We start from the raw sequence: 15,257 nt of genomic DNA, 5'->3' as shown, positions 1-15,257 counted from the left end.
GAAGGTTCTGCTGTTTTTATTTCGCAATTCTGAAACCAAATCCGTTGACAGTTTTGGGTTTGTTTCTCACGTCAACCCAACATAGTCACAGGAGAAGTAGCTACAACCTTTCCGTTCTTAATAAGACGGTTTGATGTTTTTTTCTACATTGATGTAAGCTGTTCAAATGTTTTCTGAGAATGGATGTGCATCCAGCACATTATTTAGACCCCTTGAAAAGTTGTGTTTAAAACTGAATCTGAAAATAACTGTTTGCAAGAAAACTTCAGGGGACGCTTTAAGATTGGAAATCAAGTTTTACGGGCTTGTACTGTTCATGTCATTTAATGAAGGGTAAAGTAAAATTGCTATATGACGTTCTGCATGTCTGAGATAATCCAGTGTTCTTTTTGACATTTTAAATAGATTGCATTTCATGTTTCTACCTTTTTTAATAAGCGTTTTTCATGTTGCCTTTGTTCTACCTCCTGTCTTTTATTATAAAAACCCAAACATAAAAATGAGTAATAACCAGTCCTGTGTAACCAATGATACAAAATACATTCTTTTATTCATTCATCATACACAAATACGTAAATACACAAAACAAATCAGTATAGACACAAACAATATTTAGCGGGATATAAATCTTGACACCATTTACAGTACACACCATTTACACAAACTGTTTTGGAAATTCATGTGCTTGTCTCTCTTTTTGGAAACATCCTTATGATGCATTCAGTCTGTAATATCAAAGCTATCAATGCCTTTCGCCTGTGTCCATACACACAGCGCTTATCATTTTAACTACATCACTTTGAGTCTGCTCCTATTTCATCCCTCATTACTCTTCTCACCTAGATCATTTTGCTGCAACATTTAAGATTCATATTTTTATAATATGTACATGATATACATTGATTCTTAAATACATGGTCATTGTTTCCAATCTATTTACAATATAAGAGCTTATTGGTATTTTAAATGGTTAAAAAATATGTGTAGTTGATGCTCTAAAAAGAGGCAAATGTGATATTATGTTGACTGTGTAGCTATCAAGTGGTTGTTTAAGGAAGTTATGCTTTGGCATAAAAACAAAACTGCAGCTTATTTCATGAGAAAGAAGCGTGCTATCATATTTGGATGAACTGAAAAATAAACAGGGCTGTGTGTTGATGTTGATTCAATCTGCAATATGTTTAAAAAAGCATCGGGTTTACGGAGCATGTTTTAAGTCTAATCATCTTCTCAAGACTCCTCTCCTGTTGGCATTGTAAATGGAAAAAATTGCACTTCCATGGTATCCTTGAGTCCTGTTTATGTGATTGAAAAAGCAGAGCCGTTCTCTGGTTTGGTATCAGGAACACTGACACTGCCTCAGTGCAAACCCACAGTTTCTATCACAATAGATTGCAGCTGCATCTGACAGATCAAACAAGGTTTCAACGACGGACACAATACTTTATCTCTCTTCTTGTGGCTAAAAATGGGCCAAGGGGCTAATACCCCAGATGAAACTCATCACTCTGAAGTAAATATTCTTTCATTCTTTGGTTTAAGAGCATCATGCGTTGCATTGAAGTCTCCGTATGCTGTTACAAAACCCAAGCTCTGAAGTGAAGAGTGTATGCAATTAGTTCCTCATATGATATGACTGGTATTTCGTGGGTCTGGACTTTGTTACTGTTTGTAAATGTTCTGCATATAAATAGCTAAATTCCGCAAAACTCAAAAACAAACAAGATATTGAAATTCTGACTAAACAGATAACAAATGATGTCGGATCCAGCATTGAGACACAGGACATCCCACATCAGGTCTTTGGAGGCCGGTAAAGCATTTACTGTGCAGTAAAACATATGGCTTGTCTGTTAATTGTTTTTCTGTCTTATTTATACAAGTGGAAGTTTAATGAAAGACTGCTACCCCTGTGGCCTCCATCTAAAAAAAGGTCCTCACCTATCACAGCTACTGGCTAACTTTGTGGCTCCCTGAATGTCCCGAGTGTAAAAAAAAAATGTATTTGTGTGTGCAACAACAACATGAGCTCATTGATCACAAACCCATGCTGAGTGTGTGTGTGTGTGTGTGTGTGTGTGTGTGTGTGTGTGTGTGTGTGTGTGTGTGTGTGTGTGTGTGTGTGTGTGTGTGTGTGTGTGTGTGTGTGTGTATGGGTACAGGGATGGAGCGCTCGCAGCAGACACATTAAAGCAAATCCCATTCACTCCCTGCTTGCCGAACAGCGAGCTTAAACCCACACAGTTTGTTCTGTCTCTTGTTAGTCTCTGTCTTGTTCTCCTTTTCAATACCGCCACAACCCGTCCTTTAAGAAACTTTCCCTGGCAGATGGAGACAGAGCACTCTACGCCGACAGCAGCTGCCCCCCCCCCCCCGCTTCAGATCTTCTGGCACATGTGGAGCCTGGACTTGGACGATGAGGTGGCGTCTTTCCACACCTTGCAGGAAAGGCCCTTGGCACAGTCGCAGCGCTGGAAGATCTCCAGGCCGTGAGAGCCTTTCTTCCTCTGCTTGGTGCAGACCTCCCCCTGCCTCAGCACCGGCTTGCAGATTTTGGTCCAGAAATGGCGGGCGCAGCAGTAGCCCTCCGAGCAGTCGGATGAACGCAGGCAAGGGTCGCCCTCGTGTCCTAACAGAGGAAGACAGTAAACAGCACTGGTCAGCGGAGAACCAGCAAACAAAAGATCTACAAACTGTTGACACGTTGACATTAACGTTAAACAAATGCTTAATCAGAGACATGAAAGAACTTTGTGAAATCGCCCAGCGTCTTGGAGTTTGGCTGTATAGTGATTCAGATTATAAAGCACAGGAAATCTATGATTATTGTTTGACAAGCTGTTTTCCATAAAGATTCCATACATTTTTATTCAGATTGCATTATGTGTGGACACGTTTAATTAACAACATTTAAATGTATTCTGTGTACTTACCATATTGTCCCATCTGGTTTACATATAATATTCTTGGTTGGATGTTACCATTGTGTAATTTAGTCATGCAGTTGCAAATCAATATCACCTCCAGTCAAAAGCGTCAATCCACAAACCACTCAATCCATACGGTTGATTAGTTATCTAAATATAACGTTTGAATCATCAGCGTGAGGGACTGCTAAACCTGTTCATTGCTTTAACACCACTGAATTTCTCTTAAACAACAGCTTGTATAATTCCACTATAATGTTATAAGTATAGGCACAGTGAGTCAAGCCTGATAAAAGTAAATGCGCTCATTTATAGCAACTTTAAGTAGTGGTGCAATTTTCACATTGCTTTTAGCGTCGCAGCCTGCTGTCTTGAGGGTGCATTTAGAGTTGAGTAATTTAAGTGTCTCATTAAACCTATTGCTTTATGGATGGGCCCTTTACAATAACTTAAATGGTGACATGAACGCTAAGCTGGGGGCTCAGGGAGTTATTAGCTATAATCATGCCAAACCTGCATTCTGTGGTTTTCACTTGTGTGCTGTCAATGAAAGTGTAGGTGCAGAAACAGCTCTCGCATTGTGGTTACTGCTCGGCTCCCCACGCTGCGCTCTACGCTCACAGACACTGACACATGAGCCGAGCTGTAATTATCAACATAGTTTGTGGATTGGCGTCAAGCATGAACTCTGTTGGACATGCAGACAGTGAACAACAAAAAGATTCAACAGCAGAAAAGCTGAGAGAGAAAACAAACGGGCCAGTGTTTGGAGAGGGAAAGGTTTCCAGTGGGCATGTTTTAAAAACATAAACCTCACCTTTGAGAGAGTGCTTAGCGTGCAGATTTCCATTCTTCCTCCAGTTCTGGTCTTTGGTGGAGAGTTTGTTATGCTCGTCTAAAGCTGAGATGTGAGGTGAGAGAACGCTCTCGGAGATAGGCACACAAATAACTGCAGACAGAAAAATAAGGGATCAAACATCACAGAAAGCAATAGCAACCCTGCTTTCTTTGTCAAGAAACTACATAGAATATTATTCAACCTGATGGCCAACAAGGTTAAAGTCAAATCAATATGGTAGTATGGTAAAATAGTGTGGGTTAGGGATTGCTAAATGTGGCTTTTCAAGGGGATTAACTGCAAATGTTTGGACAGATATGTCACTAAACAAACAACCATTTCCTAGAGGTTCTGCACAAACACTTTCTTCATAAATGAGACCAATGATTCCTAACCTCTGGTCATCAATTTCAACTAGATTTCTTGTTTCTGTCTGACAGCATGTGTTCAACATTATTTAAATGTCTTTGATTCAGTCTCTTGGAAGCAGTCACTTTTTCCAGAATATCTGCATAAGAAATCAAATGTCTGACTCGTACCCTGCAGTCACAACATAACCCAACCTGATATGCTTTGAAAATGTGTGTGTGTGTGTGTGTGTGTGTGCGTGCGTGCGTGCGTGCGTGCGTGCGTGTGTGTGTGTGTGTGTGTGTGTGTGTGGCCTAGCATGTGGGGACCTAAATCTGTTTACAAAATGGAGGTCCCCATGAGGGGAATCATTAATTTTAGAGTGAAGACTTGGTTAGGTTTAGGGTTAGGGTAAGGGTAAGGTTAGGGTTAGGCATGTGTTGGTTATAGTTAAGGTTAAAGTTAGGATGAGTCTCTAGGAAATGCATGTAATGTCAATGTAATGTCCCCTGCAAATGATGTATACATGGTATGTGTGTGTGTGTGTGTGTGTGTGTGTGTGTGTGTGTGTGTGTGTGTGTGTGTGTGTGTGTGTGTGTGTGTGTGTGTGTGTGTGTGTGAGGTACGCACAGTTGCTGCAGCGGTTCCCAGGACAGCACATGGCGTCTCGATGGCAGCGCTTCTTCCTCCTGCGGCAGTTGAGGCAGCGGGGGGGAGACTGCTGAGGGCTGTGGCAGTAGCTCCCCACGCTGCACTCCTTATCGTTGCTGCATGGGTACACCTGCTGAGGAAAAGATGCATTTACTTCATGAATTTACATCGTTCAAGAAAGATCCTGCCTTTTATAAGCTTACATTTGTCTTAACAACGTTGTGTTCAAAGTTGAAAATGTCTGTGATTTCAAAAAATAATTAACAGCTTTGAGACAAAGATAGAAACGGAATATAATAACCAATGCATTTTGCCTTGTAGGTGCAGGTTTGTCAATACGATTTAAGTAAATAAGTGCCAAGTGTGACAATGTGGTGGCAGTGGAATCATCCATATTTTCAGAATATATTAAACAAGTGCATGTCACAATGTGAAGTTAAGTTTTGTTTTATTTTAGCAAGCATGGGCAGGTCTATTTCAAAATGTGCTTTATATAAAAAGTGTTGCCTTTGATATTTGACATTGATAAACTTTCCTCCAAGTCATAAAACAACATGTGGCTGTGCATGAGTGTAAAAAAGGGCTGTTCAACATTTAATGTCATAAAAATGTCCCCTTTTATTGGGCATTAGATCATCTGATTGGCAAACCAATGTGTTTTATCCCCCGAAATGTATCTGATTAAATGTGGCATGTTATGTGTTGGTCGTGTGTGATCTCTGATTCGTAATGATTACAAAATGTTTACCAGATTATCGGAGTGCTGTGATGCAGAGGGCACCGTGGTTACAGAGGAGGCACATTGTGTATTTTGTTGGTCATGCACAACTCTGTAAACCGCAACTTTCCCAGACCTAACACAGTAACATTCCTTCTAATTCCATTCCAAGCACCACAGTTACACCGTGCACCTCAGGTCGCAAAAGTTAAATTGTAGCTGTTAACAAGCCAAATAAAACTCATGTTATGCTTGAGTTAGAAGTCTTTAAAGAGACTCTTGGTTAGACCAAAAACAGGAGCTTGGGAAAAAACTCAACTTAAATTCAAGTCATCATGTAGGAAAAGTCCACATCTTACTTTTACCAGATATAATTTAATCAAGGAGGCAGACAATCAGATAATATCCAACGATATTTTAATTGCATTTATGTACATTTTTGAGATTTGCATTGACTGTTTCAAGAGAAGATTGGTATATTCTTTACTAAGGGAAACTTTGAAGATGTAATTCAAGTTACTGTAAGAGTGACTTTGTGTTTAAGGTTTCTATGCTGCCTCTTCTTTTAGACAGTGATGTTAGATTTTACGAGTGTCATTTTGAACATGTTTTTGACATCTGAACCAAATGCCATTTACCATGAGGTGGTGACAGAAGTCTCAGCAGCATGCAGAGATCTGAAAACTTGGAAAATTAACCGATAACTCTATAAATACTATTGAGGATGAGTAAGAAAATATGTTGATTGTTTGCTTTGGATAAACTGACTACAGGCTGTGGTCCTTTTGCATTCAATTTGAGAGGACGACATGTTGTAGGGATTAACATGTACAATAGACAATAGGACAATAGAGCTATTACAATTTCCAAACCACTTCATTTTCTCTCAATTTCTCTCAAAGTGTTCAGAGGGTTAATGAGTCTACAGACATAATTGAGGGGCAATTACTGCAGCTAATCATACTCCTTCATAGTTAATTTGGCTTTGTTTTTGCTCTAGTATTTCTTGTGTTTACACTGAGATGTTGGGACATTCTGTTGTCCAGCTAGACACACGAATAACTTTTAAGTCTTTACCGTAAGTGCAGTGAAATGACCACTTTAGCAAAAACAACCACTGTCAACAGCAGCGAGAAGTACAATTAAGGCCAAGCTCATTTTTTCCATAGCAAGCGCGTGAACCGATGGGAAGTTTTACTGGAATTCTGCACACATGCAAGAACTGCCCCCGTTCGTTTTAGAGAAGGAACAATAGTGTTTGTTGTACATTTGTTTTGCAAGAAATGTCACAAATTCGCACTGAATTCCTCAAGAGCTACAAGAAAACACCCAAACTCAGGTTGAAGTCCACATGGGCGAGACACTCAGACGCTCAGGCAGGTCACTGGGTTTTTCCAATTGCTGCAAATCCTCTTAGTATTTTAAGCCACTTGCTTTCTACGATAGGGATTTGTTTTTGCAATGGATGGACAACTATTCAAACATGCAGATCAGTGAAAATTGTCAGGATTACATTGTGGCTGTGTAAATAATGTCCCGTGTAGACCGACATTAGAACAACATGTTTGGCTGGCACACCACGACCAGCACCACATCCCAATGTAGCTGGTACTGTACTGACAGATCGGATTTAATGTGGCTTACTTACCACTGACAAACATGGAACAATAAACATGAGAATGAACAAGAAAGAGGGTTAATTTCGAGTATTATAATTTCAGCCACAATAAAAAGGAAACTTCTTTTGGATTTATGACGGTCAGCGGAGAGGGGCTGCCGTGCCCAAAACAACAATAATGACTGTATGCCACATGTTCTATCAACAAAATCAATATTTCAGCACATTAGAAGTTGCTTCAGAAAGTGAACAAGATTAGAGTTGTTGGGCGAATGCCATGCAGACTTTCTCAGGCTGGAAACACATGGAGGCAATGATACAGACGTAGAAGAATGAGCAGGAATATTAAACTGAATCCTCATCCATCATTATGACAGATTCCCACAATGCAGATGCTTAATGTGTTGATGAAAGTAACAAAGCCCTGGTGTTTGATGGATTCTAAATATTTCTTGATTACTACTGTGTTCAGAGCAGTTCTCAGAATATTCAAAGGATTTGTTTCCTCCGATCGTACACATGAAGAACAGTTTACACGTCATGGGGAGAACTTTTCAACAAATGTATTGTCTTCTGTGGAGGAAAATAACTATTGATGTAATTAGGGTTGTCTTGGCTTTGGGGTATAACGATTAATCCGGGGGTTTGAAATAAATGGTTGTTGGCAAGGCAGGTAGGAACAAATACTGTATGGACGCCATCAAGCTGCATTATGGGAAGAGTATATAAATCCAATTAATTCACGGAGAAGCCCTAACATAAGCGCTCCTTCACAAAAAGAAAATCAAAAAAGAACAATATTATTAATTACAGGAGTAGTGTGCCTTTGGCTTTCTTGTAGAAAGTCGGTTAAGAATCTTGTTACCGATTTTTCTCAATGTTCCTGCGCAATAAAGTTACAGCTCCATCTAAAACCAACCCTTTCCATTTTTTTGGAAACGGGCTTTGTGCTTAGAAATTAAACCAACAATATAAATAATTAATTAGTAAGAGCTCTTTATGCTAAGTAAAGCTATTCGCCCCCTGGCTCTAGCTCTGTATCTAACACACAGACATAAGCACTGTATTGATCATCTAATCCGACTATTAGCAAGAAAACAAACTCAAGGTGTACTTTTGAAAGCTTTTAACCACATTTCAAGGTATCTCTCAGCCGATGGACTTTACTCCACTCAGAGAAAAATCTAAGTTTCTTCTTATTCTCATGTCATGAACACATGTTCCACCTCATCAGCCTGTTATTGTCAACTGCTTGTTTTTGTGTCAACTGCTCATTAAGAGGAACATGTACATCACCACGTACTGTTGGGGTGATCACAGTTGAGGAGAGAAATATGCTCAAAATATGGTCTCCGTGACATGAAAAAATGTGCTGCTATCTAAATATGAAGACAAATGGTCCCGAGAGCATGCAGAAGTACTTCATACCCCCTCCGACTCCTTTCTGTATTTTTGGCCAGCTGCTTGGATTGATTGCAGTGCATATGTTAAGGGCAGAAACAGAAGAAGAAACACAGTCGATCACCTCTTCCACCACGGCTCAAACTGGAAGACACAGCCCTTTGAAACCCAACGATACAAGACTGACCCTCAAATCGCATCTGATAATCTCTCCTTATCTTGTCATGTTTTAAAACGCCTCATTCGCATCTTCTGAGGGATGAAGCTCCATTTGGATGCATCTCATTTATCTCAGATCTTTTGTTCTGTTGCTCCCTTATTTTCCCTTCAACAGCCTTCGCACATAAAAGCACAGCCCTGGATCCTGCGCAGGAAGTGGGATGAAAACGGTGTACTCTGCAGCCTCTCTTGGTATGCTGGTGGGACGATAAAGGCAGAGACAGACAGAGGAAGCCCCCCGGCCCTGTCTCGTGCTGCCCTCGTGCTGGTGAAGCGCTGCGGCTTTGAAGAGGAACTTTGAATGTGCAGGAGCAACAATCTACAAGGGATTTACTGCCGGATATACAGGGCTTTGAACCCTTACCACTGGTCTTTGGGTCCCTTATTTACCTTTGTGGAGTCATTCCAAAGTGCTGATATAATGGTGTGGAAGTGCCGCGTAATGCATAGAAATAACACAAAGTATTGCCTCTGCTGTGGAGTTTGAGGGTTTAAAATGCAGAGATGGTGAAGGGGTTCGGATAATATGTTTCACTTTGTACAAAAACACAACAAGGCCCTTTTCAAGAAGAGTGGTTTTCTTTGAACTCTTCTACAGACTTATTGTACAAAGAAATTGCAACAGGGTCCAAACAAAAAAGGCAGAACAAATATAACTTAAAGTTAATTGGTACATTGTTTAACTTTGTTTAACCATGACAATGAAAGTCCTCTAACCACATTTGAGCCAGGACATTGTCGCCTCATAAACATTATTGTCTTTGCAAGGATTTTGGTTTTGCATACAGGAAAGTGCATGTTTAACTAAGAAACAGCAAGTTAAGACTTTCTTTTGAGAGAAAAGTACATAGGCTATCCTCTTTTCTGAACCCCTTTATCACCATAATCATTTGCATACAGTCCCTTTACTGTTTGTATATGATGGGCTACTGCCTTAACAATAACAGCAGTTCATAATTATTGTCTTGCATTGTTTGTGTCTAACCAAAAACATTAAAGAACAAACTACAACAAATCCGAATTTAAAAAAAAGCATCAAACACTCAGCACAAATCCAAACGTTGAGCTCATGCTTGCCCTTGACCTTCAGAATTCAGACACTAACCTGAAACAGTGAATGGTGTTAATGACTGGCAGGGACCTTACAGAGTCAAATAAACGATGTCACTGGATAAACAAACTTCATATGCCCTGAAAGCACAGACAGGCAGTATCAGATTACATAGGGATGGCTGCACACAAGTCACTCGTACAAACCATGTCTTCAAACGCAGCTTGGCGTCTTTCATCACTCAAAACACATGTGTTTATGGGCATGTCCCTTTGAGTGCTAGAATCCAAACTCTCCAAAAACTAGGCTTTCCTTAAGTTAAGTATACATTCTGGGTTGATCTTATTCATCGGACACAAAGAGAGGCACACAGCCAGCGTACATGACTGCGCTCTTCAAAGAATATCAAAGGAAAGGGGAAAAGCTCTGTATGCTATTCTAGCAAGTGGGCTGCTCTAAAAGGTGTAATCCAGGTCGCCTCTCTCATTAACAGGTCCAATTTCAATGAAGTGAGTTTCCACATGAGACCCCTAATGGCTCCAGTGCATGGCCCTCACAGCACCCGAGGGACCCACAGACTGCAAAGGCCACAGGACGAGGGACTGAAGCACAAACGGAGCCGAACGCTAACAAGCACTCACACCTCTTTTCTCAGCTCATTAGGATCACCAAACCTTCATTTAGGGTTAGGGGGCAGGCAGGGCTGAGAGAAAGGGAAAGGACGTGGCTCTACGTTTACAGGCCGAGCCCTCAGAGATCGCTTATTAAAGTCATCTCTGTGTTGAATTAAATAAAGAAACTAGTTGACTGGCTGACTGACCGGGCTGCTGTTTTACAGACACGTACCGCATGAATGCCGCCACGCTGTCGGTTCCCCTGTGGGTTCAGAGGTCACAGTGGTGAGCCTGTGCTATCCATTTCTGTTGGTTCTCTTCCAAGGATCCAACAGTGCCACCCACGAGCGGCAGCTGTCAAGGTCTTATAGGCGTACATTTCGGTTTTGTCGGTTTTACTCGAGACAGGATGATGTGAAAAGGGTCGGACAACTGGAAAGCAATTTGCCCAAGCTGAACCACGCCGAGGGAAAGCCAAAACCCGACCCTGGTTACTGTGTGATTAATGTAAGCCTTATCGCCCAAAGCTGTCAGCAGCAACAGGAAATAAAAGCACATTAAGCTGTCAAACAACCGACAGCTTTGAGAAGCGGTTCTAATTTGATGACTAAAAACACAAATTACAACCTTGTTTCCTGCTTCAGCGGCTCCTCTCCACAGGGTGGCTGGACTCATTCCTCGATAACTTCCCGCATTTAAACATGAGCCACTGAGGGCGATTCTTGGAGAGATTTCTTGTAATTGTAAACTTAACTGTCAGAGAAAGAGCTTCCTTACATGGTGTGAAAATGTTATATATTTGTGTTTGACTGCAGACTGAAAAAAGGGTCATATATTGAGATTATCACTCACAAAACTGACAAAGGTAAAATCTGGAAAGCACTGTAATTTCTCCCAAGGTTTAGTAAACTGACGACTATTTCTTACAAATTTAAACAAACAGCATCCATCGACCATAAATCTTAGATATCAACTCTGAGGTTTCCTCATAATGCAAATGCCAGAGGAGAAATTTGAGTTGATGCATGCCCATTTTCCAAACTTACACCCAAGCCTTAATCAGCAGTAATCACTTCACAAAATCAGACGAAGTTGAAAAATATTTCAGCGTGCCTTCTGTGAACCACTTCAGAGAGAAAGCGTCTCAGTGATGAGCCGTTTGGTGCTGTGCAACCTGCTCAGTGCATTTCTTATAATTAAAAAATCTAAGGTAGAGTAATTGCAGTTATATACTCCCTGTGATCACTCCTAGACTAAATATATGCCTCACTATGCTATTACAGCCTCATGAAGAGAGCAGACTTGTTATCATTGGTTTATTCGGCTCATAAATGGCCACTGAATATGATGAGATGCAGAAGGTCAGTGCAGTTTGCCTGCCAGCGTCAAGCCGCATTTCTGGCCAAGGCTGAGCTGCGGCTGTTACTTTACAACTCTGGAAAACTTCTTGGCATCCAGAACACACACACACACACACACACACACACACACACACACACACACACACACCTGAGACTCGCCAAGGCACACGAGGGAGTAGGCACACACACAGCAGCACACACACACACAGCACACACACACACACACAGGCAACCACACACCACACACACACAGCCACACACACACAGCACAAACACAGCACACACACACACAGCCACACACACACACCAGCAACAACACACCAAATACATATGACGCCCGCTCCTGCCATAAATGCTATTCACCATCTTCATTTGGACACACTGCACCATGACATTTTGTAACAGTGTGGTGGTCTCTGCACACATATATCGGTTCCCCTCAGTCCACTTTTCCAAACCGCTCCACATTATTGCAATGGTAAAGATGTAAGCAGGCGTTCAAATTGAGGTCTGGCAGGGTTTGCTTGAGGTTGGATCTCCACAGAGGAGAGAAAGTGGCTTTTCCATAATTTCTGCTGCCTGAGATGGATGTCAGAGGGCTGCTCTCAGCACTACGCGCTTCACATAAACCCAACACTATCACCACTGCAAGTGATACAACAGACAGTTCAACGGCCACATGTCAACATGAGTTAGAGGCTGAGACCATCAGGCAGAAAAATGCATAAGGAGAAGAGTAATCAGCTGTTTCAGTGTGCTGAGAGACCTGATGGAGATGTGGCAGTGCCATCTGCTGCTCAAAAAGATACTCTGATGTTTAATTAAAACTTAAAGTTAGTGGTTATCTATTTGGGAGATGAAGACTTTGGCATTTGTCAGTTTTTTGTTTGACTGATGTGTCATGTTTCTTTTCCACATTAGTATAAGATCACCTTTCCAAAAAATAATAAAAAATATCCACTTATTTGAAAGATTTGGTGCCTTGGAGAACTTTGCTTTTCCGGCCAAGCAATAAATGTACAGCTCTAATTCCTCACTTGATAAAAGTCACTCATAATGTTCACAACTTGTTACTTTTGCCAGAATAAAGCGTGCCAAATCTTTAATATTTTTTGATCCCACGTTTGCTGTCAAACTACAGTAATATGGCACTTTGTTGAAACAGCAGGAATTGATAACTTTGAGTGGGCATTAAGTGGTTGGTAAGAGTATCCCTCAGAGGCCCCACAGTAAGAATCTCATAATCCCAGCAAGCGTCTGGACCACTTTAATGACACTAAGACCCAGACAGAAAATTACCCTAAGTGTTAACTTTTTCTCACATTTCTGCTGGCATTGATGATTTACTGTTGAAGTGCGACTGTGGCGTCAGGTCTGAAAGGCAATTAGGGTTTATGAGGGGTCCAATCCCTGCAATTTCCAATAACGATTCACACGTGAGAAAGCTCTTTTAAGATATAGTGCTACTTCACTTACACACCTCAAGATCCATCATAACGACAGTTTTGAAGAGGACTCGCACAAGTATGCACTTCTCTATATCCACGGCATACTAATATTGTGATTTACAAAGGGGGAAACTGTTCTTCTTTCTTGTTATGCTTATTATAATAAGTTAACCTTACTTTTTGGACGTTATAATGACCACTAGTATTAATTATTCCACTGCTGCTAATCATGTTGAAGGCTGTGCGTAAATGTACTGCTGGCATATCCATCCATACATCCTCAGATAATTAAATAATTAAATGTACCTGTGCAAGGACGTTGTGTTTCTTGGTGATCCCGATGTGAGCAGTGCGGTTTGTAGCCGGTGTAGGTGACTCTTCCGACAGAGCTGGCTTGATTAAGTTCGCCTTTGGACGCGCCTCTGATACCTGGGATGCCCCCGTCTTCAGTGAAGCGACGAGAAACACCACAACACAGCATCTATTCCAAGTTAGGACGAGCATCCTTGAAAATGAACGTAAAAATACTAAAAAGAGAAAAAAGGGCTTAAATAATCTTAGTTTCTAAATGACAAGTGTGCGCACTGTCAGTGTCCATGCGTTACGCAATACAGAGAGTGGTGATGATCATGAAAATCAGTTAGTCAGAAGAATGACTGCCATCGACACAGTTATCTGAGAGCCCAGTGTAGGAGGGAAACAATGAAGAAGCGGATCTGTTAAAATGCTGATGCTCTGAGGGTCAGAGAGAAACTTGACAAGAGGTTTCCTCCCCTGTCTCCGTCTGGCTGTGAGTGAGCACTTAGTCCTGCAGCCGGGTGTTTTATGATCTCGGATACTTTCTTTTTATAGGATCTAATGAGTTTGCTTCCTCCGCCCCTATTCACAACTGACAAAGAATGAAACTGATCTGTGCGCGGCACTGCTGCTTGCACATTGTCGTCTCGACACCGGCACCAGGAGCCCCGTTGGGAAAAGGCTATAAAATTATACACTGTGTATTTTAACTGGGCGCTTGACCCTTTTTACTGCGAGGCTGCTGGGCGCGTATAGGAAACGGAAAAAGTCAGAGTGGGGCTGCTTTAAAGAGAGTTTGTAGGTAACGTGGATCATTTTACGTTATCACAAGAATGGATTTGTGTTTAGGAAATTGTTACCTGTAGTGATTATAACTGTAAAATCTTAAATATCCCACTAAGGCCACCTCAAAAGCAAAACGCCTCATTATTTAGTCCAGAATGATGTCCTGACCAATGGGACATTTAAATAAGCAAGAGGCGGTCCAGGGTCCATTTAACCAGCATTCCCGAATAACATAGCATTTAAAAAAAAAAAACTATCTGATAACCATTGTTTTCCCTCTGTGGGAAAGGCTTCCCTCATGATGCAAGGAATGTCAATGGTGATAAAGTTAGTGATATAAGTATTATAGAGAGTCCTTTGTTTGAGTCTTGTATCAGGATAAGTTATATTCATGTTGGTTATGTGCTGGTACAATGAACTCTTTCAGTTTCACGCAGGTAAAGCCTATGATTTCGAAAAAGACAAAATGCATTTAGGACAGGGACACACTGGAGATAATTCTTGTTGCTGATTTAATCCCTCTTCTTTAGCTCTCTCCTGTATGTACTAAGTCCTATTTCAGATTTTATTTAATTGCATCAGTGCATTAACCTTATGACTCCCATCCTCCTGAAAATGGGAATATAATGCACAAATATAAACCACATTTTATGTAAATCAAACACAAAATACATCTTATAAATGTGAAGACATAGGCAGACCCATCCATCTTTCCCACAATGGCCATGAATCTCCGCTTATAATGCTTTAGTCTTCACACAAGTGTAATCTATTCAAGGCTGGAAGCTCGGCGGGGCTGGGATGAAACCAGTATACCGGTAAAGGCTTCTGACCTCAAAAGCTATCCATCACATGCTTCAATTCAAAGTGTCAAGTTCTTTTGTTGGAGACAATGCACAACCAACTGAACTGGGGAGTGGGAGGAAGTATTGGACTTGTCTGATGTAACTGTAGATGCTTAGAGGTGATACCTTTTTAGC

The 15,257-nt window shown here is 41.1% G+C and overlaps 1 protein-coding gene across 2 annotated transcripts; it reads right to left on the bottom strand.

The window, feature by feature from the left end:
• Positions 1-552: 552 nt before the first annotated feature.
• Positions 553-13,971, bottom strand: dkk2 (dickkopf WNT signaling pathway inhibitor 2). 2 transcript variants are annotated; one of them, XM_010784543.1, is made up of 4 exons: positions 13,501-13,971; positions 4,744-4,897; positions 3,745-3,876; positions 553-2,629 (listed from the first exon to the last, which is right to left on the bottom strand). In XM_010784543.1, exons 1-4 carry the CDS (start codon positions 13,696-13,698, stop codon positions 2,379-2,381), a joined length of 735 nt encoding a protein of 244 aa, XP_010782845.1. In that variant the 5' UTR covers positions 13,699-13,971; the 3' UTR covers positions 553-2,378. The 2 variants fall into 2 exon arrangements, with proteins under 2 accessions (XP_010782845.1, XP_010782853.1); XM_010784551.1 differs by having other exon boundaries at positions 4,744-4,894.
• Positions 13,972-15,257: the final 1,286 nt, after the last annotated feature.

This window comes from Notothenia coriiceps, unplaced genomic scaffold (genome assembly GCF_000735185.1).
Source record: "Notothenia coriiceps isolate Sejong01 unplaced genomic scaffold, NC01 NC01_scaffold00000707, whole genome shotgun sequence".
Taxonomy (NCBI): Eukaryota; Metazoa; Chordata; class Actinopteri; order Perciformes; family Nototheniidae; genus Notothenia; species Notothenia coriiceps.
Note: the sequence above shows the minus strand (reverse complement) of the source record. Positions and strands in the feature narration are given on the sequence as shown.